The sequence below is a fragment of the Pristis pectinata genome, chromosome 3, assembly GCF_009764475.1.
Source record: "Pristis pectinata isolate sPriPec2 chromosome 3, sPriPec2.1.pri, whole genome shotgun sequence".
NCBI classification, from domain to species: domain Eukaryota; kingdom Metazoa; phylum Chordata; class Chondrichthyes; order Rhinopristiformes; family Pristidae; genus Pristis; species Pristis pectinata.
This window is the reverse complement of record NC_067407.1, coordinates 93841207-93869128: the sequence shown is the minus strand read 5'-3', so window position 1 is coordinate 93869128 and position 27922 is coordinate 93841207. Positions and strand designations below refer to the sequence as shown.

Below are 27922 nucleotides of genomic sequence, written 5' to 3'. Positions count from 1 at the left end.
TAATGCCTGCATCTTGAGGAAAATTAGCTATTTGAGATGGGTAAAACTAGACAGGGATTAATTACCTATCAAGAGTCAATGTCCTCCAAGTTGAAATAAAAAAAAATGGGCAAATTAAGTTGCACTCAATACTTCAAATGTTCTTTACCAGCAAGGAACAAACTGCTGGAAGAACTCAGCGGGTCAAGCAGCATCTGTAGATGCAAAGGGATCGTCAATAATTTGGGCTGAGATCCTACATCAGGATGTACTTTGACTATTGTTTTACTTCCACAGATGCTGCTTGACCTGCTGAGTCCCTCCAGCAGTTTGTTTTTTTTGTTTCAGATCCCAGCATCTACAGTCTCCTGTGTTTCCATTCTTCACTAGTATTTTGAGATGACTCAAGGTTATGTAGGATGCTATTTATATAAACGAGTCTTCTTAAAATATATATAAAGGGCTTTCATACAAAACAAAAATCACATAAATTCTGCTTCCAGTTGATAGGCTACAATTTAAAATGTTCTAATTGGTAAACAAATGCGACATTGACACTTTTAAGGTTAAGATAACAAAAACACAATGCAACCTGCATTGAAATATATTTTACATCTGTATCTCATTATTTTAATGTACCTTGAATCTTAAGTCTTCATCTAAACATAAATCGAATTTCCACAATATATAACCTAAATAGATTAAAAGCTATTAAAATATGTAGCACAACTTAAAATAAAATGTATTGGAAACTAGATTTATTTCTATAACAATAACATGGCCTAAGTCAAAAGCTATAAGGACTTGGCAATTGTTCCAATTACCCTTGACCTGTAAGGTATTCTTCATAGACCACAGGTGTAGCTCAGTTAGACAGAAAGACATCGGATGGCAGATGGAAGGCAGATCTGTCAAAGCAAGAAACAACCCAATGTGTGAAAATTAATTAGCCTCCATTAAGCAAAAGCTGAGAATCTCTGGAAGGGGAATTGCAAAATGGTCCCTCATTAACCATATTTTAAGATGAAAATGTCAATAACCTGGGGACCAATACACATTAGCACATTTGACTATTTTTCCATTAGCTAACAAAAACACAGGATGAGAACAGCAGTTTCTTTTCTCCCAAAGGATTTGCTTATTGTGTAGCTGGGTCCACTTTAAGCTCCAGAAGGTAGCACTATTTGAGAAATCCATTAACTAATGTCTCAAATTCCATATGCTTTCTTTTTGCAATACTGAGTGTTTTGGAAGAAAAAGCAAATTTGTAGATTCCACAGTTTAACCTTCTGTGTAACACAACAGCTAATCACATGAGAATGTTCTTTAATTTTGATTCTGACATGCTAAACTTACCTTTTTTCTACTGGTGCAGGAGTATACAGAAGCAGTAGAAAATGGTTCTACAAAGTGGCAGTTCGTGGGTTGTTCGTACAATCCTTTAGCAATTGGCTGTATTACTTTTGAGCAGAAACACCAGCATGGAGCACTTGAGATGAATAGCTTGTTTCACTGTTGTACATTCCATGTAATTCTGTATAACAAATGTTAACCATAAACAACAGGAAACTCCTCCATTTTTTCAAGTAGTGTTAATTGATGTAGTGTATTTAATATTTTACACTAAAGTATGCATTAAATTCATATTTCATTAAAACAGAATATCACCTCCTAAACAATTTGCATTCACAAAAATGTTTATAGAAAGTCATTTGGTGAAACAAATTCGTAGCAAGAATTGTATTTTTGTTTAGAAAGAGTTAAAAAATCATAAATATTACACTAATTTTAGAGTCTTCTGTAAAATAGGAAGCACCAATTTGATCTTCAAATGTTCAAAGCTATAAATTTTAAGTTGACATATAGTTTGTGAGAATAATTGTAAATGATATGCATTATTCACAAAAAAAATCAAAAGTATTATTCCATCTTCAAGACACACTTGAAAGAAAGACCATCACAGTAATCACCAACTTATCTCCTTTCCCTCTTCTGGTATCTGTCTTATTCCCAAATCCAGTGACTCCACTTAAGCAGTAATGGACTTCTATCATTCAAGCAATCATTTCTCAAATGCAAGCCATGGTGTATTAGTGATATATAAGTAGTTGAAGCAAATATGATAATGCAATGAGAACCCCTCAAAACAAATGCAATTACTGGATTGTGATTACAAATGGGTGCTATGGCTAATTTTTCTGCTCCCAATCTAATGGTCATTCAGGTCAACTCTATAATCAAACATGCAACTTTACATACTTTATTTCTGCTCCTATTCCTTACATTCTTAATGTTTAACAATAAAATGCAAAAATGTTTAAAAACTTCTTTCTCAGAATGATCCATATGCATGGTACCAAGTGACCTCTTGAAGTGCAGTTTTTGCACAGTTAAAAGACATCCATTTGAAAAAGATAGCTAATGAAGGTTTGTAAACTGGGCTTTGTGGATTATCACTTCACACAGCACTGTTAATACAGCATAATGTTCTTGAAAATGTCAGTTTTAAATGTTTTTAATTTTCTTTAAAATTCATTGACAATATAAGAAATAGTATCAAGAGCACGCCATACTGCTCCATGAGTCTGCTCCACCATTCGAGAAGATAACAATGGACTTGATCCTGGTCTCGACTCCACTTGCCTGCCTGATCTCATAAACCTTGTTTCCCCTCAGGTCTAATAACCTACCTACCTACCTCTGCCTCAAGCATACTTAATTATACAGCCCCCACAGCTCTCTAGGTAGAGAATACCGAAGACTCTCAATCCTTTGAAAACAGATATACCTCTTTATCTCTGTTTTAAATGGATATGTCTTTATACCAAATCTATAAGCCCCATTTTTAGATTCTCCCATCAAGGGAAATATCCTCTCAGCACCTACCCTCTCAAGCATACCCTCATTCTTCTAAATTCTAGATAATGTATGTCCAAACCGCTTACTTATTTCTCATAAGTTAACTCCTTCTTACCTGGACTCAATCTAGTGAACATTCTTTGCACTGAATCCAAGGATACTTTTCTTTAAATAAAGGAGTAAACAGTACACCAGGCCTGGCCTAAAAGCCACATACAGTTGTTGCAAAACTGAAAGAATGCTCTACTACCATAAGCTACAATGGCATAGAAATTTTATAGGATGGCAAATATTCCTTTACATGCAACGCATACAGATTTGAAGAGCAAAGTTAATTGTGAATACAATGCTGCAAAACCTTAACACTGTCCAGCACGCACGTGACAGACTTATGCATGGAAGACTACTAAGAGTGTAGCAATGACATTAATCACTCTGACGCAAAAGACATTTGATGTTGTTGCTGTAAATTTAAGTGCATTTATACATTAAGAAACCACATGAAACTGTCCTTTAAAGGCCTGCTTGATCTTAGATTAAAGAGATAGGCCTCGCCTGAACCACCATCAGGGAGTCTACCATTGACAATTCTATGGAATCTCTGATGGAGATGTCCCTCAGAATGCAGGTTTGGCCTTGCAGGTTGGGGATGGTAGAAGGAGGGGCAGAAGTGCTGATGCAGTGGAGTGCAATAATTAAATGATTTTCCCGGATGTCTATTTTGGATGCCACGATATCTCATTGCCCATCTGAAAAGTGGGGTGCCTGTTCATTTGTTAATCCCCACATCCCCAACAAGTAATGAAAACCTCATCTACTACTTGGAGGTGTTTCCCATAGAGAACCACCACTTTAAGAGCTTTCATTTTGATAGGAAATCACAGGCTGGCCCTTCTCCCATGAGTTTTGAAATTATGTAGAGTTACAAACCAGGCTGAGATTTGAAATGCTTATGCACATGACTCCTTGCATTCAAGAAAACCTCTCTCCCATGCCCTGGGATAAAAGTGATGATTAGTCTCTTGTGCAGCACTATTTTAGTCTGCACTTCTAAATTTGAATTTGTAGGCTGCCATATTTGTCTCAATGGTCACATTAAGTATGTTGAAAAAAATACATAAAGTAACACTGTTACTTGTACCTTCAAGTTCTTAAAATTGTAGAAACCATCCCAAATATGCCAATTTCTGTTCAGGGAGACTTAATAATAATAGCCTCACCACTTAAAAGAGTGGTCAGAATTAAAAATGCTCAAAATAGAGTGAAAAGGGCTCTAAGGAGCAAGTCAGATCAATAATGGGCTATTCACAAGATGTAAACAAACTTGAGATAGCATCATGCACTGGTTTATTTTGAAACAATAAAAAAACACCAACATTTTCAATCCAGGTTCAACCAGCTCTGGATTTGTCCTACAGCAATACCAAATAGAAAGCAGTTCCACTATGGCCCCAGTTTGACATTCTCATGCAGGCAAAAAGACTTTGATGTGAAGTTATTTTTTAAATCAGCAAACAAAGATCCAGGATGATACCCCTTTGTAATACTTAAAAATATCAGATCAGTTATCCCTACATCCTTTTAAAATTAACTTTTCAGAGCTTTTAATTCACATTTAAATCCTATTTTTCCTGATACAATCAATTGGTTTCATGTTTAATAATGACTGACAGGGGTGATGTTATCAGATTTGACTGTAATAACTTCTGCTGTTTTTAATGAAATGGGAAGTAACTGAGAAGTGGAAACATACTGGATTGTGTGTTGCGAAAGTCCATTCTTTTGAACACATTTTTACTCCATTTCCAACCCGACCCCACCAACCGTGTCTACTTTAGTTATAGCTGTAGAAGGTGCCATTACTGCCTCTGACAACAGTATATGATCAGCTGACAAGACTAATGTGCGAACAGTCAGGTTCAGCAAGTTGCTCCAGCATCCAGAGACAGATCCCTTTGTTACACCACGGACTACACAATAACGTTAAACCAATAGAAATAACATCTGATAGAAATACCCCTGCTACTTAAAGTTTTGCTAAAGGTAAAACAGGACATCGTGTCACTGTCTAAATTTATTTTCTCTAAAATCATTATAATTTTTTGAGTACAGATACGCTGTAAAGAAGTCAATTTTTGTCTTAGCATAACACCTTGTAATAATTTGCACGTGTGTGACATTCAGCAAGAAGAAAGGTCACAACACTCATCAGTGTGGTCATCAAATTCTTGACATTCAAATCAATTTCTCCATGTTCATGGTTATCTTATATGAATTTTGTTTGAAAGCTATAGTGTCATGGAGACTTTTTTATTGCAATCTTTCTGCACGAATAGCAGGTACAAATAAAACTAGCTTCTTGAGCTTATGTCCTATAATAGAGTTGTATCTATTTCATTATCATGTAGATAGTAAATTGTTACAACATTATTGTTACATTTAATAATCAAAATTACATACAAGATTTCAGTGAATATATTGTTCCATAAATTTTACTGGTAGAAGCATTATTTTCATTTATATTCTTATTTGATGTCCAGGTGCAATATGAATAGTCAATAGAGAATATAAACATCCAGCATAAAATACTCATCTCTTCAGCTGCACCAGAGAGTAAATAACTCTAAAACATACCCTCACTTTTATCATGTAATGACTTCCACCCTAGCCATCCATCAAAAATCTCTATTTTAGGCAACATTATTTTGTTAGCCAAAATTTCCCAAATACTCTGAGATATCACAAATTAATAATAATCATGAAGTTTCAATTGAGACAAAAAGAAACAGTTATAAATTTTGTAAAAGGTTCACAAATGTTTTCATTGTACTGAATAATGATGTTAAAATGCCAAAAACAATGTGAGAATAAATAACTATGAAACGAGAAAGAGAACATTGACTGTTAACAAAAAGCATAAAAAATGTAAATTGCAGAAGAATTTGGCTATGTTACAAAAAGTGTATAAAATCACCTCCAGTCACTTTTATGGAACTATTGTAAAATGTTATCAGACCCCTGAAAATTTGGATAGGAGTCCTGAAGTCTGACAATTATCCATTCAAGGGATATGCAATTAGTTTATTGTACACCTGAAACAACCTCTGTTCTCCTCAGAGAGAATGAATCCCCATCAAATTTTCTGACAAGCTGTCAACCACATGCAAGAAACTCCACACCCAACTTATTACTGCACTGTGCTTATTATCTTTCTTGGCATTCCATTTTAAAGTCATGTGCAAACTTGTGCATAAAATAAACCCTATACTTGTGTTCTTTAATGCAGAAAAGAAATACTGCCGAGAATCTTTAGTGTACCCCAAGGAGTGGGTTACATGGGCGCAGCAGCTCTGCTCAAATGACTAAGGCATCTGGGTGCATGTGACCGGTCACTGCACATTTTTGTAACCAGCATACATGCTGGTTTGTAACCAAAAGTGTGCTGCACAGTTTTCCTGTTGGAGGCCATGGTACTGGGTGGAATAAACTGGAGATTGTTATTACATTGGGTAGATTTGAAGTCTGAGATTTTCAATGGAAAAGCTCATGTCATGGGAGCAGCAGCCTGCCTGAGTATAAAGATAAGTTTATAGCTTACCTGGCAGGGTCCCTGGTCCAGCACAGAACTGGGACTCCCCAGAGTACCCACCCTCAGGTGCCCCAGGGACAATGGGATGTAGATTTTCCTGCAAAGCTCTAAAAGGGATGCAAGCATCACATACACACAAGCCAGTCAAGTTTCCAGAGCAAAGCAAAATGACCTAGAAATGGTTGTTAGTGCATTTCACTCCAAATAAATAAAAGATTTTTGTTTGCACAATGCTGGGAAAGGAACCCCGCAGAAAAAGCACTTTTCGTCAAAATAAATGTCTTCAATGAAAATTTAAGAGATAATCCTCTATCCAGGTAACCCAAATTTCTTTCCCATTCAAAAAGGTGCTAAACTGTTATTAATATGTCATTTGCATGAGCTTCAAGCAGTGAAACGTTATGTGGTATTGAAAGACAGAAGGGTTAAAAAAAATCACCCACGAGCACTAGAACTACAGACAACTACAGAGATGTTAAACCATCCATTGTCATGCTTGATTCTACAATGTAGTAGAGAATTTGGATGGGAGTACAATGAAAAGTCCAATGACTCTATAGTGCTTGTGCTCAAAGATGAATTTCGTCACCTGTCTTTTAACACCACATACTCTTTACTTGAGTGGTCACTCTACATGAGCAACCAAAGGTAATATTTAAATTAATGTAGCGTTATCATGGAATGGCTCGAAGGATCAAAATTGAAAAAAGAAGTCCTGAAGGGACCAAAGGCCAACAAATATCATTACACATCATCTTTACTTTGTTTGGTCAGATTCTTGTGTAAATTTCAAATAAATTTAGTTAGTGATATGGTTTCACATGTGAAATCAATGTCTGAAATTAGTCGAAGAGAATAAGAAGTTGGAGCACATGAAATGAGAAAGAATATTGAGGGTAGCAATTCTATTATTTTGAGCAGCATTTATCAGGTCTTACCTGAAGTATAATGTGTAGATTTGGAATTCATTGATTTGATTATGATCAGATCATCCACGATCTTACTGAATGATGGAGCAGGCTTCAGGGCTGAGTGGGTAACTCCTGCTCCTAATTCCTATGTTTGTATGTTCACCCACCATAGAAAAGGTGCTGAAAGATAAAAGACAATTATCATGATAATAGGGCTGGAGAACGAAACACAGAGGGACAGGCTTCAAGAAATGGATGTCTCCTCAATGGAAAGCAGAAAGCATTTTTTCCCCCCCAGATACTTAGAATAATGATGCTCAGAAAAGTAAAACATCTGTCTAGGCCACATATATCGGCAAAAGAGAGCTCAACATGGGGAGACCAGTTGTTTAGAAGTAATTTAGAATGACTTGTATGTAAACATGCTCAAAAAAATTGTTTGTTACAGGATTGAAATTTGGATAGCACAAAGGAAAAATTAGACCAATACCTCCTGGATAACATGGATCTAGACTAGTTGGTTTTATTACCTGTTTTTAAATGTGGAATTTCCAAGGGCATTACAGGGGCAAAGGATAGTGGCCTGGAATGAAAGGCAGAGGGCTGTCACTATTCCTAATTTTTAAATCCCTTTTCATTTAGGTTAAACAGTGCTGAAAAGTCTTGTTTCACATAATCTGAGGCAAAAGAAAAAGAATAAAACTACATTGGCCTTGAATTGTGGATATATTACATGGATACTTCTATAAAGCTTTCCCCATCTGTAAAAATGAAACTCTTAACTTGATTCTAGATCTAACAAATTTGCTCACACAAACTTAAAGTGATGATTAGTTAAAAATTGCCAAACCCTGGAAAAGAACAACTTAGTACCCATCAGGAAATGAGTTTTCACTGGGATTTTTTGTTTTACCCAGAATCTTTTTCCTGGCATAAAAGTACCCCAAATGACATGAATGGTCAAACATACAAAATTCATTGCACTGGGGGAATGCTTATGGGATGAGAGGAATCTGGACAGGCTGGTGAATACAAGTCCTTACAGGGCAAATGTTCCTTTCTGGATAGGTCCACAGAGAACCTCTGCTAGGCTGCTCAACCCATCGAGTTCCTCCACCAGATTGTTTGTTGCTTCAGATTCCAGAATCTGCAATCTCTTGTGTCTCCATACAAAATTCATTGGAGTTAAGTAGAAATATTTTCAATGCCACTGATCTGAAAATTGACAGTTCTGATTACTCAGAGAACTTGGTCATCTTCGACACCTCTCTCCCCTTTCTGGATGTCTCAGTCTCTATCTCCGGAGACAGATTAACCACAGACATCTTACACAAACCCACCGACTCCCACGGTTACCTTGACTACACTTCTTCCCACCCAGTCACTTGCAAGGACGCCATCCCCTTCTCCCAGTTCCTCTGCCTCCACCGCATCTGTTCCCATGATGAGACTTTCCACTCCAGAACATCTGAGATGTACTCCTTTTTCAGTAAATGGGGTTTCCCTTCCACCACCATCAATATTGCATCTCCTCCATTCCCCGCACGTCTGCCCTCACCCCATCTCTGCACCTGATATAACAGGGGCAGGGTTCCCCTTGTCCTCACCTACCACCCCACGAGCCTCCGCATGCAACACATCATTCTCAGCAACTTCCACCACCTCCAAAGGGATCCCACCAGTAGGCACATCTTCCCCTCTACCCCCCTCTGCTTTCGGAGGGATCGCTCTCTCAGTGACTCTCTTGTCCACTCATCCCTCCCCACAGATGACCCTCCTGGCACATCCCTGCAACCAGACTAAGTGCTACACCTGCCCCTACACCTCCTCCCTCAGCACCAGTCAGGGCCCTAGACAGTTCTTCCAGGCCAGGCAGCGCTTCACCTGTGAATCCGAGGGTGTCACTTATTGCATCTAGTGCTCCCGGTGTGGTCTCCTCTACATCAGTGAGATCTGACACAGATTGGGTAACCGCTTCGTCAAGCACCTTCGCTCCACCCATCACAAAAGCAAGGATCTCCCAGTAGCCATCCATTTCAATTCCACATCCCACTCCCATACCCAAATGTCTATCCATGGCCTCCTCTACTGCCACGTTGAGGCTACGTTGGATGAGGAACACCTTATATTCCGCCTTGGTGGAATCCAACCTGATGGCCTCAATATAGATTTCTCTAACTTGTGGTAACCCCTCCTCTCTTCTTTGTCTTCCCTCATTCCTGTGGCCCCCTCCACGCTTCTTTTTCCCCTCTCCTGCTCTCATGACCTGCCCATCCCTTCCCCCGCCCTCATGACCTGCCCATCTATTCCCCACCTCCTTTCCCTTATTCCATGGTCCACTGCCCTCTCCTACCTGATTCCTCCTTCTTCAGCCCTTTGCCTCTTCTACCTATCACCCCTTAATTTCTTACGTCTCCCCCTCCTCCCTGGACAGCTATCACCTGTCTGCATGTGCTCCTCCCCCTCCCCCAACCTTCTTATTCTGGCTTCTGCCCTCTCCATTTCCAGTCCTGATGAAGGGTCTCGACCTGAAACGTCGACTGTTTATTTCTCTCCATAGATGCTGCCTGATCTGCTGAGTTCCTCCAGTACTTTTTGTGTGTGTTACTCAAAGAACAACTAGGTTTTACTAGCCATTCGCCTCCCCAAAACTGTGCAATTTAGAGAGCAACACTCAAAATGTTTCTTTGTCCATGCTGACATCTTGGATTTCAAATATAGCTTCGCTCCTGCTCAAAATGCTTTTCATGTGGGGGTCAAGGTCACGGTCACTCTCAATATTCAAACTTCAGGATTATTCCAGGATGCTGACAATGTCACATCTCACAACTTTCTGCTCACTGCTGGATTAGGGAGGTCACTGAAACTCCATACTCAAGGAGAAGAGAATCCATCTGCTTTTCCTTCAGCTCATGACCAGAGCAAGAACAGGCATTGCAGGTTTCCTCAAAGAGGATGCAGGCAATGTACTTACAGACACCTCAGTGGCAATCTCCTGGCAGGAGTGCCCAGTAAAATTGTGGAGGATCTCTATGGACCCATCCACAAAGGAACATTCGCCCTGGAAGGAATTATATTCACCAGCCTATCCAGGTTCCTTTCATCCTTTATAAGCATTTTCTCAGCACAGCATCATAAGCCCCTAAGCACCTCATTACTATGCACTACAATGTAGTTGAAAGAAGTATTGCTTGTATTATGGTGCAATACTTTAAGAACTGACTGTAAAGATCTCACAGGTGGGGCTATATACTTGCAACCAAGAGAACTTCTTAATACATTAATAGGGGGTGTTATTCCACAATGAACGATGTCAGCCCCAGCATGACGCAAGTGCTGCAACATCATTCTGTGAACCTTGCAACTAAAGTTCTCGTTTGTAATGTGAATTTCACATCTGGGTGATGCAAAATGCTGATATAACACCAATAAAAGGTAATTCTATTTCCAGCCCCTAGCCTCTGATGCTCATTAGATTTTAATAATAAGTTAGACTTGGCTTCTCCAAAAGAACAGAAAACGGTACTTCAGTAACAAATTAAAAAAATTATAATTTAAATAAAAAAGAATAATTAAATGTGAGGGAGAGAAGTGGTGGTGATGAACTACATGTTGGGGGGGGGGAGTGAATGAGGGGAGAGAACAGTGACTGAACCAGGGGTGGGGGCTTAGCAGGGGTTAAAGAGACAGTGAAGTTACCAGGATGCTCGGAATAGTGTTTGAAAAACTGAGGACTCCAGCACTGTTATTTATCTGAGCTGCAGTTGCCAGTTGCTTCCAATTTTTAAATGTGACTTTAAAATCATTTATACTGTGACTTATGTTACTCAACAAATTGTGTATAGTATCACAAGTGCACATTAGATGTAACTGATTTTGTATTCAATGATGTCAAATAGATTCATCAAATGCTTTGTGTTCGGACAAAAGTCAAACCTGGTCAATAGCAGGAAGAACCAACATGACACTCATCTCCCACTTTCATACCCACACACAGTTTGCACAGTCACCTACATTCCACCACCATTTCACAATCCACATGCAGACATGTACAGGAGGCATAGCACTCTTTCCACCAAACCTCAAGCATCCACCAACCCTATGCCATCCACGCACATGCAAATCATCCACATAGGCATACATAGATCTGTTCCACCCAGCCAAATAGCCAACATGCACACCCTCCCACTATTCCAGCATCCTTTCCTCTAGGTCACAGAGGTGACAGCCATAGTTGCCAATCTACTCCCACTATATGACACTTCGTTTAAGAAGGAAGCACTTTAATGCATGTGTTGTAATCTGTGTGGATGACATGCCTTTCATGGTTAAATTACTGGGAATGTGTTTAAGCTGTAAGGTGTGCATGAGAGTGATGAAGTAGTAATAAGTATGTGAGAGATTGGTGGAGGAGACAAATATTGGGTAGGAGTCAAGAATGAAGAAGATTACCGCAAATGTATAGCAGGTAGCAATATACGAGACTACTAACTTTATTGCTGATAGAAGGTATGTGTTTATATGTTTGCCGATACGGATGCAAAGTCTGTGAATTTCTCTGTGTCCTGGGTACTTCCCTTTTTTTTGTATTATCTTATGACACAGGAGAAAACCAAATGGTCCATTGAGTCTATGCCAACTCTTAAGGCAAGTACATCAATCCCATCCCCCACTTCTTTCCCACGTTATAGTTCATTAGTGTCTTCTTATTTATGCTTCACGATGGATCTAGATTGCTTAGGTTGCGCTTGTGTTAAGAGGACCAACTCCTCCTCTCCACTATATCTGCCAAGGCATCCAGAGCCACATCTGGAAAACTGTAATCCCACAGCTGCTTGCTCTAACAAGTCTTGCTACATTGTTCACAAAGCTGAGGGAGCAGGGCATAGGGATAAGCAGCACAGTTGTTTATTTATTTTGTATCAACCTCCAAGTCTTTTTAAAAAAAAGACGTGATATCACAAGTTGAGCTAAGAAGTGCAAGTTCTGAATAATTTTGTTCGCAGCAGAAATATTTATGAATATCTGTATAACAAATATGCAGGATTTTTAAAAAATATAATGACTACCCCAAAATATTTCTTAAAGACAGATGTGGCCGGAGGCCAAGACGTAGAGGAAGGATTAAAGTTGCTGTCCAAAATAAGATTGAAGAGATAGGTTTAAAGGGATTTTTGAAGGAGGGAAGCAAAATAAAAAGTGGTCAAACAAAACTAAGACAGTATAATTGAGCTTGATAAAGGATGTGTTGGGCTGTGGCAAACAATGCAAGGACTCAGAGGACTAGCAGCTTTCTGGTCATAGTCACCTTTGACAAGGGAAAGTCTCAGAGATTTCACCAGGGCATGAACTGGACTAAAGGGATGTACGAAAGGAAAGATGGGAGGGCTGGAAATGTATTAGGTGCTTACAACAGATCCACGGAGGTTAGAGTGGGAAAAAAAAACAGCTTCAAGGTACCTGGAAAGGACAGAGGGCTCAAGGGAAGATGTTTACTTTGATTGGAAATTATGCTAGAAACCTTGAAAGGTAGAATATCAAGTAGAAATAAATTGAGCTTCATTCATCTACCATTTTTCAGTTCTGCAGTATATCCCAAACTGCCTCAGGTAAATATCCTAGCCAAAATAAAATCTGAAAATGCTGGAAATACTCAGCAGGTCAGGCCGCATCTGTGGGAGGAGAAAAATCAATGTTTCAGATTGTAGACCCTTTGTCAAAACTGGTCAGAGGACAAAAGAAGTTCATTAAGCTGCAGGGAGGATGGGAGGTCTCTGATGGGTAAAACCAGGGTGATCATAGGGATAATCCGTAAACAAGGTTATCTGGTCAATGAGTGAAAGGGAGTGAGTGAATTAGAGAGTGAGAACACAGACAAAAGAATGTAGACAAATGAACATAGGAGTTGTGCAAGGCACGACAGGAAGACATACCTAGCAGGGCAGGCTGGACATGTCCTGCACTTACAGAGAATGAAGAACAAGCTGAGGCAATATGACTGATATTGACAGAGAAATCGAGTTACCTGAAGCTGTAGAGTTCAATATCGAGCCCAGAAGACTGCAATGTGCCAGACAGAAGATGAGGTGCTGTCCCTCAAGTGTGCATTGGTCCTCCTTGCAATCACACGAAAGGCTACAGATGAATCGGTCAGAGTGAGAGTGGAATGGAGAATTAAAGTGGCAGGCAACAGAAAGCTTAGGGTCACCCTCATAGACTGAACGCAGATGCTCCAAAAATCAGCCACCCAATCGGTGTTTGGTTTCTCCAACGTACAGGAGACCACATTGTGAGCACTGAATGCATTACACTAGATTGGAAGAAGTGCAAGTGAATCATTGCTACACCTGGAAAGATTGCTTAGGTCTCTGGATGGTGTGAAGGGAAGAGGTGAATGGATGTGTTGCAAGGGAAATTGCTGTAAGAAGTGTGGTTGGTGGGAATGGAAGAATGGACCCAGGAGTCACGAAGAGAATGATCCCAGTGAAATACCTAAAGGGGAGGAGAGGGGAAGGAGTGTCTGTTGGTGGAATCACTTTGAAAATAGGCTGGTCCCATTACGCTCATCTTTACCATGGATGTACAATCCCTTTCAGCATTGTACAACAGCTTTCTTTCAGCTTCTTGTTGCTTGCCATGTATATTCTTCAGCTCACTCCCACTCTCATCTTGGTCTGTGGCCTCCTGCACTGTTACAATGAGGCCAATGCAAGCTTGAGGAATAGCACTTCATTTTCTGTCTGGGCATATTGCAACCTTCTGGTCTCAATCCTGAATTCTACAATTTCAGGTATCTTAATGTCTCGGTCCATATCAGTCATCCATTTGTGATATCAGCTCAGCTTGTTTGTTCCTTCCCACCCCCCCCCCCCCTTTTTTTTCAACCTTCTGGAAATGTTTTCCTGTTCTGCATTTCACAACTCCTACCTTCATTTGTCTAAGTCCTTTCATCCACATTCCCATGCTCTAACATTGCCCATTCACTCAATCACCAGATAAACTTGTTTACAGCTTATCCCCATGGTCAACCCCATTTTACCCTGTCATGAACATTCCCCCTCTCCCCACCCTCCCTGCAGCTTCTTTTCCCTGCTTCCCAGTTTTGACGAAGGGTCTTCAACCTGAAACGTTAAATCTGTTTCTCTTCCCACAGATGCAGCACGACCTGCTGAGAACTTGCAGCACTTTCTGTTTTTATTTTAGATTTCCAGCATTGGCAGTTTTTTTTTAAATTTTCAAACATCCTAGCCAATCTGTGCAAATTGATTTCAATGATAACAAAAATAAATTAAACAGCCAGTTATTCTATTTCTGACTAAAGAGATGGAGATCTTGATAACAGTATCAGATATTAATTATCTTGAACAAGAGAAAGCCTTGCTACATACCTTGACGTAAGTTAGCACGTCCAACTCAAGTCGCTTACCATCATCATCTTTGGAGATCACCACTGACCAGAAGCTGAACAGGCGACTGACCTATGGCTCACTGCTAACAACTACTCATTGCTAATTACTGCTCACTGACTTGGCCATGAATCAAACTATTGTGGCTAGAACTTTCATGATTTACAGATACACCACGGTAATTCACAAAGGTTAATTTCACATCATCTTCTCTCCCTGCAGTAACTACTACTAAGAGCAATAATATCGTGGGAACATCTTCATTTCCAATCTCCCCTCCAAGTCACACACCATCTCAACTTGAACATACTTTGTTAGTCTTTCATCATTGCTACTGATTCTCCTGAAATTTGTTGGCTAGAACTATCTTCACAAGTATAGAAATGATTCATATAAAAACCCAATACTACCAACCAGGGCAAGTATAGATGGAGAATAAATAGCGCCCTGCCAGCATTGCTACATCTTCAGAACAAACTTCAAAGAAATCAAGGTCATACCAGAAATCATATTTGATCTTATTTTTGGTGTACAACATCTTTCTGTGTGGAATAACAAATTGTTTCACAAAATTTGTTTACATTTTGCATAAGTATGAACTGCCATCATGACGAAACAATACTTGAACTATCAGAAATACCCTCACTGGGTAACAAAATACATCTGTTCTTAAAATATATAAGTTAATTAAAATATGAAAATGACACACAACCAGTAAAATGTGAAAAGGGATAGCTGTGATGCTCCATAGGGCACAACAATTTACCCCAGAAGTTCAAGAGTTGTATTTGTAGTGAAACATTTGGATTTTAAAACTAATCTGTGCAAATCAACATATAACAGCTAATACATAAAAACAATAAGAAATGTGTGTAGAAATCTCTATTCTTATTTTGCAATGAGTCAGAAATAGGGAAAGAAAAGGAAGGGTAGGTGGAAGACAGTCTGATTGTTAGAGATGAAGATCTCATGAAGTCTTAGCACCATAGAGTATCATCACAAGGAAATAATGTACTCTGTTTCTGCACGGAAATGAACCATGCTGTCCATGTCCTCCAGAAAGACCTTGGGAGTATCAGGCAATTCTTCATGAAGCGGTATTAACAGCGAGACCAGGCCTGATAAAGTTGTGACCAGAATTGATATAGGTCAGGCAAATTGGGGTTTACAGCCTTCTGATTTTAAGAGAACAAAAAAAGGGGAAATACAACAGAACAGTGAGTAATTTTTAAGAGAATAAATTATGCATCAATTAAGACATTTCACAATGGCAACAATGTTTCACAGATAGTAAACCAAACCAAGGGAAAGCTTAAGTCTGAGATTCAATTAATGAGAGAAAGAATTATTTTCAACAAATAGATGGTGAAATTATGGAAGGAATGGGAGGCAAGGCTGGATAGCTAGTAACAAAGCCAAGGAAGTGGCTCAAAAAGTAGTAATTGACCTCTGAGGAACAAAAAGCACAATGAAGACACATGTCACATGAATTACTTTTCTGTGAGGAGGTCAGCAAAGAACTAGGGAAGGTGGGACGTGAGAAGGGCCATTTGTGGTCTTAAATGAATTTAGGGCTGATTCAGCTTTCATATTGGGAATGTTGCTTTCTTTTGTGTATTCTTCTATTAAGTTTAACACTGCACTCCTCAGACAGAACAATAATAGCAGCTATCATAAAAATAGACAAGTTGCACAACTCAAAGAAATCGCAGAGATTTCTTAAAAATTTCACATAAAGATTCTATTTCCAACTCTAAATCCCTGTCTCAATTGACTTAACTTTCATATACATGAAAATGCTGCATTGACTGCATACAATCACATTAACGTGAAAGTTGAATCCATCTCCTAAAAATTAGCTTTACTGACTGTTTCCAAGTTGTGGCTACAGCAGGAATTTAGCCAACATCTTACATTTCTGTGGGTTGCGGAAAACAAGAAAATTAACCATCACTCATAATGCCCCATCCACCATGGTCCGCAACAGCAAACTATTTTTAAAATAGTTTATTAAACATTCAATACAAGCAAGAGTTTATTATTATAAATGAGGAAATTACATTTTGAGGTGTAGGTGCGCTTTCAGCAGTGATGCACACAGTGAAGCTGGAGCATCTTCTTAGAAGGCTCTATTAGAGGCAGAGTAATTGGACCAAATCACAACTTAATAGTCAATCCCCCATCTTAAATTTAAATATTGCCATATTATTCATACTGTTATAACTTCTTATGTCTATGTTTACAACAGCTTGTTTCGAATTACTGGATAATTCATTTTTTATGAGGAAACAATGACTGAATTATCGGAAGTAGATACATCGCTAGGGAAAAAAAATTCTTGTTTTTAAGAAGTATGTATGTTAATTAAAATACCAAAATGACATGAAAGCAGCCAGTAATAATGTGAAAAAGAAAGGTGTGACGCTCCATACAGCACAAAAATTAACCCCAGGAGAAGTTGTATTTGTAGTGAAAGATCTAAATTTAATAAGGACTTCTAAAGTTGTTATGGATACACTATTTGAAAGACAACCGGTGACAAGCAGAAAAAAAGACAGGATTACGAACATCCAGATCAATGAATTTAAGTGAACATTATTCACAAAAATGGCAAGCATCATGTGTACAGTATGTCAATCACTGACAACATTAGTGAAGTCCAACACTCAAGTGTACAACTGATACTCCAGGCAAACGCAATACCCTGCAAAAACAGTCAAAACAAGCTGGACGGGAAAAGTTAAGCTTAATAGGATACAGGCTCCACATAACAAAGGTCAGGCCGGGTGTGAAAAGTTGAAAAGTTCACATTGAATGATAGATGGGGCCCTGAGGGCCAAAAGAGAAATGCAAGAACAAGGTGAAAAAGATGAAGTTTCAACAACAAGAGTTAAAAGAAACAATATTTAAGTGTCAAATATCCAGCTAGGACAGTTAAAAATCAACTGAAGAATTTCTTCTAAGTGTTGAAGTCATATGGAAACTACAGGGGTAATGCAATTTATACAAAGCAACGTCTTCTATTAAATCAAAATATAGTTGTTGCAGTGTCAGTTAACATTATTTAAACCTTTCCTTCTTGAGATGAATTCTTGATATTATTAGAAGCTCTGCTGATTAATCATTTCAGCAGCATGCATTTGTTGAAATGCTGGAAAAAAAAGCCCCATGTTTATAAATGTAACCTGATTGCTATTGAAAGTACAGCAAATTAAGCAAATGTTCACTTTGTACTGCTTCACGGATTTGAGCTGTCAGTGACAAGTCAACTTGTTTCATCAGGTCTTCAACGAACACATTTGAGGGTACATAAAGGTCAAATATATATTTCATCTAGGTTCATTTCTTGCGTTTCTTTCTCCTATTACTAAAATTATAATGGTATCTGCATAAACTCAGAGTTATGATTACAAGTTCACCATCTCGGTTTTACACCTTCCTATCATCAGCCCACACTCCAGAGAACTTCCTTCCTCCAACCAACACCCCAATTTTCCATATGCTTTTCAATTTAAAAAGCAATGCTAATTCAAATGATTATACAAAATCAAGGACAATGTGTACAATTTTAACATAGGTAAAGGCTGCATGCAAAAGCAATGGTCCATTTATCTGCTGCTCTCTAATCCCACTTCATCTGGATAACATTGATTTAATTAACAGAAAAATTAAAAATGCTATGAACACTCAGGAGGTCAGGCAGCATCTGTGGAGAGAGAAACAGACCTAACATTTCAGGTCAATGACCTTTCTTCAGAGCTCCTTCTCTCTCTCCATACATGCTGCCTGACTGCTGAATATTTGCTGTTTTAGTTCATTTTGAATCTAGCTTTTTTTGTTTGTGCAACTGCTTAACTTTGAACCATTCTATAATTTGTGTATTGGAAGTATATAAACAAATATATGACAAACAAATTGGTGTTCCACAAAAAAAAAAGCATATATTGGATTAATTCACTTTCCTGCGATTTCAAGTCAAAAATCAAGGAGACCAACCAGAAACATTAAATCCGTTTCTTACTCTGCAGATGCTGTTTCCAGCAATCTCCGACTTATTTCAGATTTCCAGCATTCACTGTTTATTTTGCTTTTAGGTACAGTAGGAATCAAGTGTATGAGAACTACCAGTGAGAATCTATTCAAGAATTAACAACTTTCCTGGATCATTGTAGATCAAAAAAATCCCAAAGCACTCAGAGCATTTGTGAAATCACATCATATCGTCAGTGACAATAAATCTGATTCTGATAACCATAACGTGCTTATGTTCTTCAGCATCTTGATCATTTTTTACTTGATTAAATGCTCTCACTGTGAAAAAATATGCACATTGAAGTTGCTAAGTGCACTTCAACAGTATTTCACTCCTCATCTTTATCAAAGACAATTCAACCATGCTGTGTAAATATTATCAGCTCCAAGAATTTGAATGTTTAAATAAAACCATGCCCTCAACTTCCATCAAAGTCCTGGATCTGTCCTTGATTCTATTATTCAGAGCTGTGGCTTAGTTAGCTGAAAGCAGATACTACAGTATGCCATGGGCCAGATCTTGCTGGTTAGGTCGCCTTGCCTGCATTTAAACTGGGCTAGATATTGGGGTGGACATCTCAGAAACCTTACGGACTCTGGGGTCCAGCTGCAAGATTTGGGCAGAGGCTTGGCCTAAGGCAGTGTAGTAAGGATGTTCCTGATAGCTAGCAATCTGGTGATGGGACATTTATCAACTCCCAAAATTAAAGCTTCCACATGTCTGAGATTGAGACATGTAAATACTATTGCAATTGAAGTACATAATTTCAGTTGGTAAAATGGACAGAGCAATAGAGATTGAATTTAATCTTTGTAAGTGGACTTTGGGAAGTCCCAATAAGGACAGGCCATACATAATGGATGGTGGAACCCTCAGGGACAGATGGAACTTAGTGTATAAATCCAAGGATCCTTGAAGGTGGCAGCACAGAGAGATAAGGCGGTGAAAGAGGCATATGGACCAAGTGCTGGTAAATGGGATTATTACAAACAGGTTCTTGATGGTCAGTGTGAACCCAGTGTATTGACTCTTATTAAAATAATAGAAACTACAAAACACGGGACAAACTCAAAACATCAAAATAAAGCAAAAATATAGCTTACCTTGCCCTTTGTTTCCTAAACCTTTCATGTACAGTCCCCACAGAAATCAGTGGGGTCTCAGATCCTGTGCCAAGTCTGACCTTACATGGCATCCAAATGGTAATTTACTTGCACAATACCTACAAGACTAGGCCCCACCATGCAGTCCAATGGTGGAATGAACTGACAGATGCCCTCAAATCTGTTCAGAAGGTCTGGGACTTCAATGATTTAGGATGCACACGCAATAACATGGGCCTTCCTTCAGTTTCAATGGCTGGCAGTTCATGAATCAGACCAACTCTGGAGAACATACGGTGCAGTTTGAGTTGAATAAATGCTTCCAATGTCCTCTAAGTCTCAGTTCTTTTTAGAAAGACAATAACAATAGAAGATGATGGATAAATTTCAAAAGCTTTATTCAGGTACACTTACATTGAGAGTGCTTTGTTACAAAAACAAAATCAGACAGTATAAAACAAAAAGAATGATGTCAGGGAGGAAAAGAAATTGAATTGGACACCCACTTCAAATATAACAAGGTAGTATTGATTACATACCTATTACAGCTTTGTTCATGTTCACATTTATCAGTTGTTATTTGTACTTTCCAGATGCAATGTCCAAACTGAATATTTGTGTTAATGTAAAGTATCATAATAAAGCATTAAAAAAGTGAGTAAACTTTCAATTGTACTTAAAAATAATGCTGTCATGTTTCATAAATCTTTAAAGTCATATAGAAAGCCATATTGAAACATGCACAGATAGACCCTTGACAATGTGGAATACACACACACACAAAAATCAAAAAAAGGCAAGAGTGGCAGAGACAGAGAGCGACAGAAAACAGAAACATGGGGGCAAGGTGAAAATAGAGAAGAAAAAATCCAAGAAGATGAACTAAAACTGCTTTCCCTCTGGTTCATTCGAGACTTTTAAAACTAGAACATTATAAGATTTTTCCATGTGCAGAGGAACAAATTGATCAACTGTTCCACACATGTGCAAAGAATGATACCATGCCATCTGTTCTCAACATCTAATTTGCATTAGGACTGCAAGGATGACTCACGATGAGAAGTATCCAGTTAATGTTTCGAGTAACATGAAAATGGTCATCACTAAAGAAAAATAATTTTTATTTACATAATGCTGAACACAAGAAAATAGGAGCAGAAGCAGGGAATCGGTCCCCTCAACTTGGTCCTGCCATTCAATATGATCAAGGCTGATCTACTCCATGGCTTAACTCCTGCTCTGTGCCAGGTCCACATAGCTTTGGATCCCCCAATCTTTCAAAAGTTGATCTGCCTTCTCTTTAAATACTTCCAGTGACCTAGCCTCCACAATCCTTAAAATAAAATCCCAGAGATTCACCACCTTTCGTGAAGAAATTCCTAGGTACCTCAGTTGTAAATTATTACCCCCTAACCTTCCAACTTTGTTAGAGACTCATCACTAGCAGAAACATTTTAACATATACCTTGTCATTTCCCCTTTAAGATCTTAACTGTTTCACAAAAATAACCCCTCACTGCAACCTTATGCTAGGTTTGACATCTTGATCTTCAAACACTCTTTTCCTTAGATGGCCAAAGGCTGTGCTGACACATTATAGGTAATGGTAAATTTCATCGCCCACGTCTGTCTTCGGCAAAAATTAGTTCCTGAAAAATGGGAACAAGTCAATACTTTCCTTATTGTTGAAAGGTGATGTTGTATAGAAGGGGTAGGATTGTAGAGGACCTTTAGTATGCAGATGTTAAGTTTAAGGCCCATTCTCTCATGTTTCAGTGATCAAATCAATGCCAACTTGTTCACGGAAACATGAAAGAATGGCCTTTGAAACAGCCAATAAGCAAGTACAATCTCCTTACTGCAACTTTATGACAGAAACTTGGATGACTTTGATTACAGAGTGAAAACAACATTGGTCAAAAAGTTTCCCCATTTATCTTATAGCTTGACTCTAATTTAAAGTTGTATGATTGGCTAAGTGTGTGGCAACTCAGCCAATAAAAGGAAGGAAGGGTAAAATGGAGCAGCCATTGTGAGCTTCAAACACTGCGACACATCAGGGAGGGGGAGAGTTACCTGGATGCTGTGTTTCAGGAGGCAGTCACACCCATTAGATTAACTACCACAAATTTGGTCAGTGGTCAGGGACAAGAGGGTGTGACTGTGAGTGAGACAGGTAGGGGGATCCAAGAGGTAGTGCTGGAGGAGTCTCAGCCCTTGAGCTTGTCCAACAGGTCTGAGATTCTTGTTCCCTGCGTGGATGAGAGTGGAGGCTGTAGGAAGGATGAGCAACTGCACTGTGGTTCAGGCAGTCATTCAGGGTGGGGGTGGGGAGGGAGGGAGGAAGAGATGAGAAATGTAGTTGTAATTGGGGATAGTATAGTCAGGGGAATAGACACAATTCTTTGTCGCAAGGATCAAGAGTCCGGAAGGCTGTGTTGCCTGCCTGGTGCCTGGGTTTGGGACATTTCATCTGACCTGCAGAGGAATTTGGAGTGGGAGGGGAAAGATCCAGTTGCCATGGTCCATGTGGGTACCAACAATGTAGGTAGAAAAGCAAAGAGGTTCTGCTGAGGGAATTTGAGCAGCTAGGGACCAAATTAAAAAACAGAACCAAAAAGGTAATAATCTCTGAATTGCTACCTGAGCCACGTGCAAATTGGCACAGGGTCAATAAGATCAGAGAGTCAAATGCACGGCTCAAAGATTGGTGTGGGAGAAGTAGGTTTGAATTCGTGGGACATTGGCACCAGTGTTGGGGAAGGAGGGAGCTGTTCCAATGGGATGGGCTCCACCTGAACCATGCTGGGGCCAGGGTCCTGGCCAATCACATAACTAGGGCTGTAGATAGGGCTTTAAACTAAATAGTAGGGGGGTGAGTTCCACAGATTGGAAAAGTATGGATAAAGTAAAAGGGAGGGAGAGGTTACTGAAGTCTCCAGAATAAAGAATAAGACAAAGTGTAGAAAGGGATAAGAATTTAATGTCAGGCAACACAGAGACAAATTTGAGAAAAAGGGTGGTGAATACAGGACTGAAGGTGTTATTTCCTGTACTGCGTGTATTCAATTATAAGGTAGATGAACTTATAGTGCAGTTAGAACTTGGCAGGTATGATGTTGTGGGCATCACAGAGTCATGGTTGAAAGAAGATCGCAGTTGGGAGCTAAACATCCAAGGATACACATCCTATTGAAAAGACAGACAGGTGGGCAGAAGGGGTGGGTGGCTCTGTTGGTAAAAAATGAAATCAAAACCTTCGGAAGTGACATTGGATCAGAAGATGTAGAATCTTTGTGGGTAGAGTTAAGAAACTGCAAGGGTAAAAAGATCCTGTTGGGAGTTATATACAGACCACCGAATAGTAGCCAAGATGTGGGGTACAAATTATAACAAGAGATAGAAAAGGCATGTAAAAAGGGTGATGTTAGCTTGCTCATGGGGGATTTCAATATGCAGGTAGATTGGGAAAATCAGGTTGGCACTGGGTCCCAAGAGAAGGGATTTGTAGAGTGCCTATGAGATGGCTTTTTAAGAGCAGCTTGTGGTCGAGCCCACTAGGGAAAAGGCAATTCTGGATTTGGTGTTGTGCAATGAACCAGATTTGATTAGGGAATTTAAGGTAAAGGAACCCTCAGGAGGCAGTGATCATAATGTGGTAGAATTTACCCTGCAATTTGAGAGGGAGAAAATAAAATCAGATGTATCGATATTACAGTAGGGTAAAGGTAACTACAGAGGCACGAGAGAGGAGCTGGCCAAAGTTGATGGGAAGAGGACCCAAGCAGGGATGAAGGTACAGCAGCAATGGCAGGAAATTCTGGGAGTAATTTGGAAGACGCAGGATCAGTTCATCCCAAAGAAGCAGCAGCATTCTAAAGGGAGGATGAGGCAACTGTGGCTGACTAGGGAAGTCAAAGACAGCATAAACACAAAAGAGAGGGCACACAATATTGCAAAAATTAGTGGGAAGTTAGAGGATTGGGAAGCTTTTAAAAATCAACAGAAGGCAACTTAAAAAAGCAATAGGGGGAGAAAAGACGAAATGAGGTAAGCTAGCTAATAATATAGAAGGGGACACTAAAAGATATTTCAGACATATAAAGAGTAAATGAGAGGCAAGAGTGGTCATCGGACCGCTGGAAAATGACGCTAGAGAGGTAGTGATGGGGAGCAAAGAAATGGCAGATGAACTGAATGAATACTTTGCGTCAGTCTTCACTGTGGAAGACACCAGCGACATGCCAGAAATTCAAGAGTCAGGGGCAGAAGTGAGCATAGTCGCTATTAGTAAGGAGGTGTTTGGGAAGCTGAAAGGTCTGAAGATGGATAAGTCACCTGGACTGTATGGACTACACCCCAGGGTTCTGAAAGAGGTCACTGAAGTGATTGTGGAGACATTAGTAGTGATCTTTCAACAATCACTAGAGTCAGGAATGGTTCTGGAAGACTGGTAAAATTACAAACGTCACTGTACTCTAAGAAGGGATGGAAGCAAAAGACAGGAAATGATGGACTAGTTAGCCTGACCAGTGGTTGGTAAGATGTTGGAGTCCATTATTAAGAATGACGTTTTGGGGTACTTGGAAGCACATGACAAAATAGGCCAAAGTCAGCATCGTTTCCTTAAGAGCAAATATCTTGCCTGACAAATCTGTTGGAATTCTTTGAGAAAGTAACAGGCAGGATAGATGAAGAAGAGACAGTCAGATTTTTAGAAGACCTTTGACAAGTGCCGCACATGAGGCTGCTAATCAAGGTAGAAGCCCATGGTATTACAGGAAAGGTACTAGCATGGATAGAAGATAGGCTGACTAGCAGAAGGCAAAGAGTGGGAATAAAGGGGGCCTTTTCTGGTTAGCTGCTGGTGACTAGTGGTGTTCCACAGGGGGTCATTGTCGGGTCTGCTACTTTTCACCTTGTATGTTAATGATCTGGATGACAGAATTGATGGCTTTGTGGCCAAGTTTGCAGATGATACAAAGATAGGTGGAAAGGCAGGTAGTACTGAGGAAGCAGGGAGTCTGCAAAAGGACTTGGACAGGTTGGGAAAATGGGCAAAGAAGTGGCTGATGGAATACAGCGTAGGGAAGTGTATGGTCATGCACTTTGGTAGAAGGAATAAAACCATAGACTATTTTCTAAATGGGGAGCGAATTCAGAAATTGGAGGTGCAAAGGGACTTGGGAGTCCTAGTGCAGGATTCCCTAAAGGTTAACTTGCAGGTTAAGTTGGTAGTAAAGAAGGCAAATGCAATGTTAGCATTCATTTTGAGAGGACTAGAATATAAAAGCAAGGATGTAATGCTGAGGCTTTATAAGGTGTTGGTCAGACCACATTTGGAGTATTGTGAGCAGTTTTTGGCCCCATATCTAAAGAAGGATGTGCTGGCATTGGAGAGGGTCTAGAGGAGGTTTATAAGAATGATCCCAGGAATGAAAGGGTTAAGGCATGAGGAGCATTTGATGGCTCTGGGCCTGTACTTGCTGGAGTTCAGAAGGATGGGTGGGGGGGGGATCTCATTGAAACCTACCAAATATCAAAAAGCCTGGATAGAGTGGACATGGAGAGGATGTTTCCAGTAGTGGGAGAGTCCAGGATCAGAGAGCACAGCCTCAGAATAGAAGGACATCCCTTTAGAACAGAGGTGAGAAGGACTTTCTTTAGCCAGAGGGTGGTGAATCTGTGGAATTCATTGCCACAGATGGCTGTGGAGGCCAAGTCATTGGGTATATTTAAAGCGGAGGTTGATAGTTTCTTGATTAGGCATCAAAGGTTACAAGGAGAAGACAGGAGAATGGGTTTGAGAGGGAAAAATAGATCAGCCATGATCAAATGGTAGAGCAGACTCAATGGGTTGAATGGCCTAATGCTGCTCCTTGGTCTTATGGTCTTAATCCAGCAGGGAGCTTGGTAGAGGTGAAGTGTAGCATTGTGGCAAGAAAGTAGGAGAGAAGCATTGGGACGATGATGCAGTCTTGCTTGACTGAAACTGAGTCTATTGCAGAACCGTTGCTTAAAAATCACAGTTTACATACCATCATGAAGCAGACACAAGTTGGAGATGAATACCTGCAAGTTTGAGAGAGAGAGAGGGAGGAGAGACAGAGTCACACAAGCCCTTCAGCCCAACTCCTCCGCAGCAACCAAGATGCTCATCTAAGTTAGTCCCATTTGCCTGTTTGACCCATATTCCCCTAAGCCTTTCCATCCACGTACCTGCCCAAATGTCTTTCAAGTGCAGCTGTTGTACCTGCCTCAACCATTTCCTTTGGCAGCTCGCTCCATGTACATATCATCCTCTGTGTGAGGAAGATGCCCCTCTGGTTTCTATTAAACCTTTCTCCTGTCACCTTAAACCTGTGCTCTACAGTTCTCAATTCCCCAACCACGGAAAAAAGACCCTGTGGATTCACCCTATTAATGCCCCTCATGATTTTATACAACTCTATAAGGTCACCCACAGTATCCTATACTCAAAGGAATAAAGTCCCAGCCTACACAATCTCTGCCTATAACCCAGTCCCTTGAGTCCTGGCAACATCCTCATAAATCTTTTCTGCACTCTTTCCTGCTTAATGTCATCTTTTCTATAGCAGGATGACGAAAACTAAACACAATACTCCAAGTGTCACCTCACCAATGTCTTGTACAACAGCAACATAACATCCCAACTTTTATACTCAATGCCCTGACTTATGAAGGCTATTGTGCCAAAAGCCACCTTCACAAACCTGTCTACCTGTGACTCCACTTTCAGTGAACCATGTACTTGTACTCCAAGGTCGCTCTGTTCTATAACACTCCAAGGGCCCTGCCGTTCACTGTGAAAGTCCTACCTGGATTTGACTTTTTCCAAAGTGCAACACCTCACACTTATCCGAATTAAAGTCCATTTGTATTCTTCAGCTCACTTACTCAGCTGATCGAGATCCCCCTGTAATTTTTACTAACCTTCTTCATTGTCCACTATACCACCTATTTTAGTGTCATCTGCAAAGTTACAAACCATGCCTTGTACGTTCTCATCCAAATCATTGATATAGATAACAAACAACAATGGGCCCAGTACTGACCACTGAGGCATACCCCTCAAGTAACTTACCTACCACAGATGTTAGGTTTACTGGTCTATTGTTATCAGGTTTTTCTTTGCACCCCTTCTTAAACAAAGGCACAACATTAGCCAACCTCCAGTCTTCCGGCACCTCAACCATTGCCAACTATGATGCATATATCTTAGCCAGGGCTCCCTCAATTTCTTCTCCATCTTCCCAAGTGTTCTTGGATATACCTGATCAGGCCCCATATATTTATCTACCTTCATATGGTTTAAGATGTCCAGCACCTCCTCCACTATAACGTGGACTATCCTCAAGACATCCACATTAACTTTCCCGAGTTCCCTAGTCTTCATGTCTTTCTCCATGGTAAAACAAAACCAGTAGAAATATTCATTGAGGACCTTGTCCATCTCCTGTGGCTCCACACATAGATGTTCACTCTGGCCTTTGAAGGGTCCTATTCTCTCCCAGGTTACTCTTTTTCCCCTAATATACTTGTAAAATCTATTTGGATTCTCCTTAATCTTCTCTGCCAAAGGTATCTCATGTCCCCTTTTCGCTCTACTAATTTCCTTACATATACTTCTGCATTCCCTATACTCCTCCAGAAATTCACTTGATCCCAGCTGCCTGTACCATGCCTGCTTCTTTTCTCTGACCAGAGCCTCAATACCTCTTGTCAGCCAGAGTTCCCTACTCCTGCCAACCTTGCCCTTCATTCTAACAGGAACATGCAGACCTTGAACCTTTGCCATCTCATTTTTAAAAGCCTCCCACTTGCCGGACATCCTTTTGCCTGCAAACAACCTACTCCAATCAACTTTTGCAAGTTCCTGTCTGATACCATCAAAATTCACCTCACCTCAATTTAGAAATTTAACTTGTGGATCAGTTCTGTCCTTTTCCATAACTATTTAAAAACCTAATAGAAGTATGATCGGTGGTCCCAAAGTGCTCCCCCACTGTTGCCTCAGTCAC

The 27922-nt window shown here is 39.8% G+C and overlaps 1 protein-coding gene across 1 annotated transcript in view; it reads right to left on the bottom strand.

The window, feature by feature from the left end:
• Positions 1 to 27922, bottom strand: part of wdpcp (WD repeat containing planar cell polarity effector) — a 136623-nt gene that overhangs the window by 102646 nt on the left and 6055 nt on the right. Inside the window, exons 2-4 of the mRNA XM_052011943.1 lie at positions 7366 to 7518; positions 1336 to 1513; positions 804 to 887 (exon numbers count right to left, since the gene is read on the bottom strand). Coding sequence (XP_051867903.1) covers positions 804 to 864 — 61 coding nt within the window. The 5' untranslated portion in view covers positions 865 to 887; positions 1336 to 1513; positions 7366 to 7518. The remainder of the gene's footprint in view (positions 1 to 803; positions 888 to 1335; positions 1514 to 7365; positions 7519 to 27922) is intronic.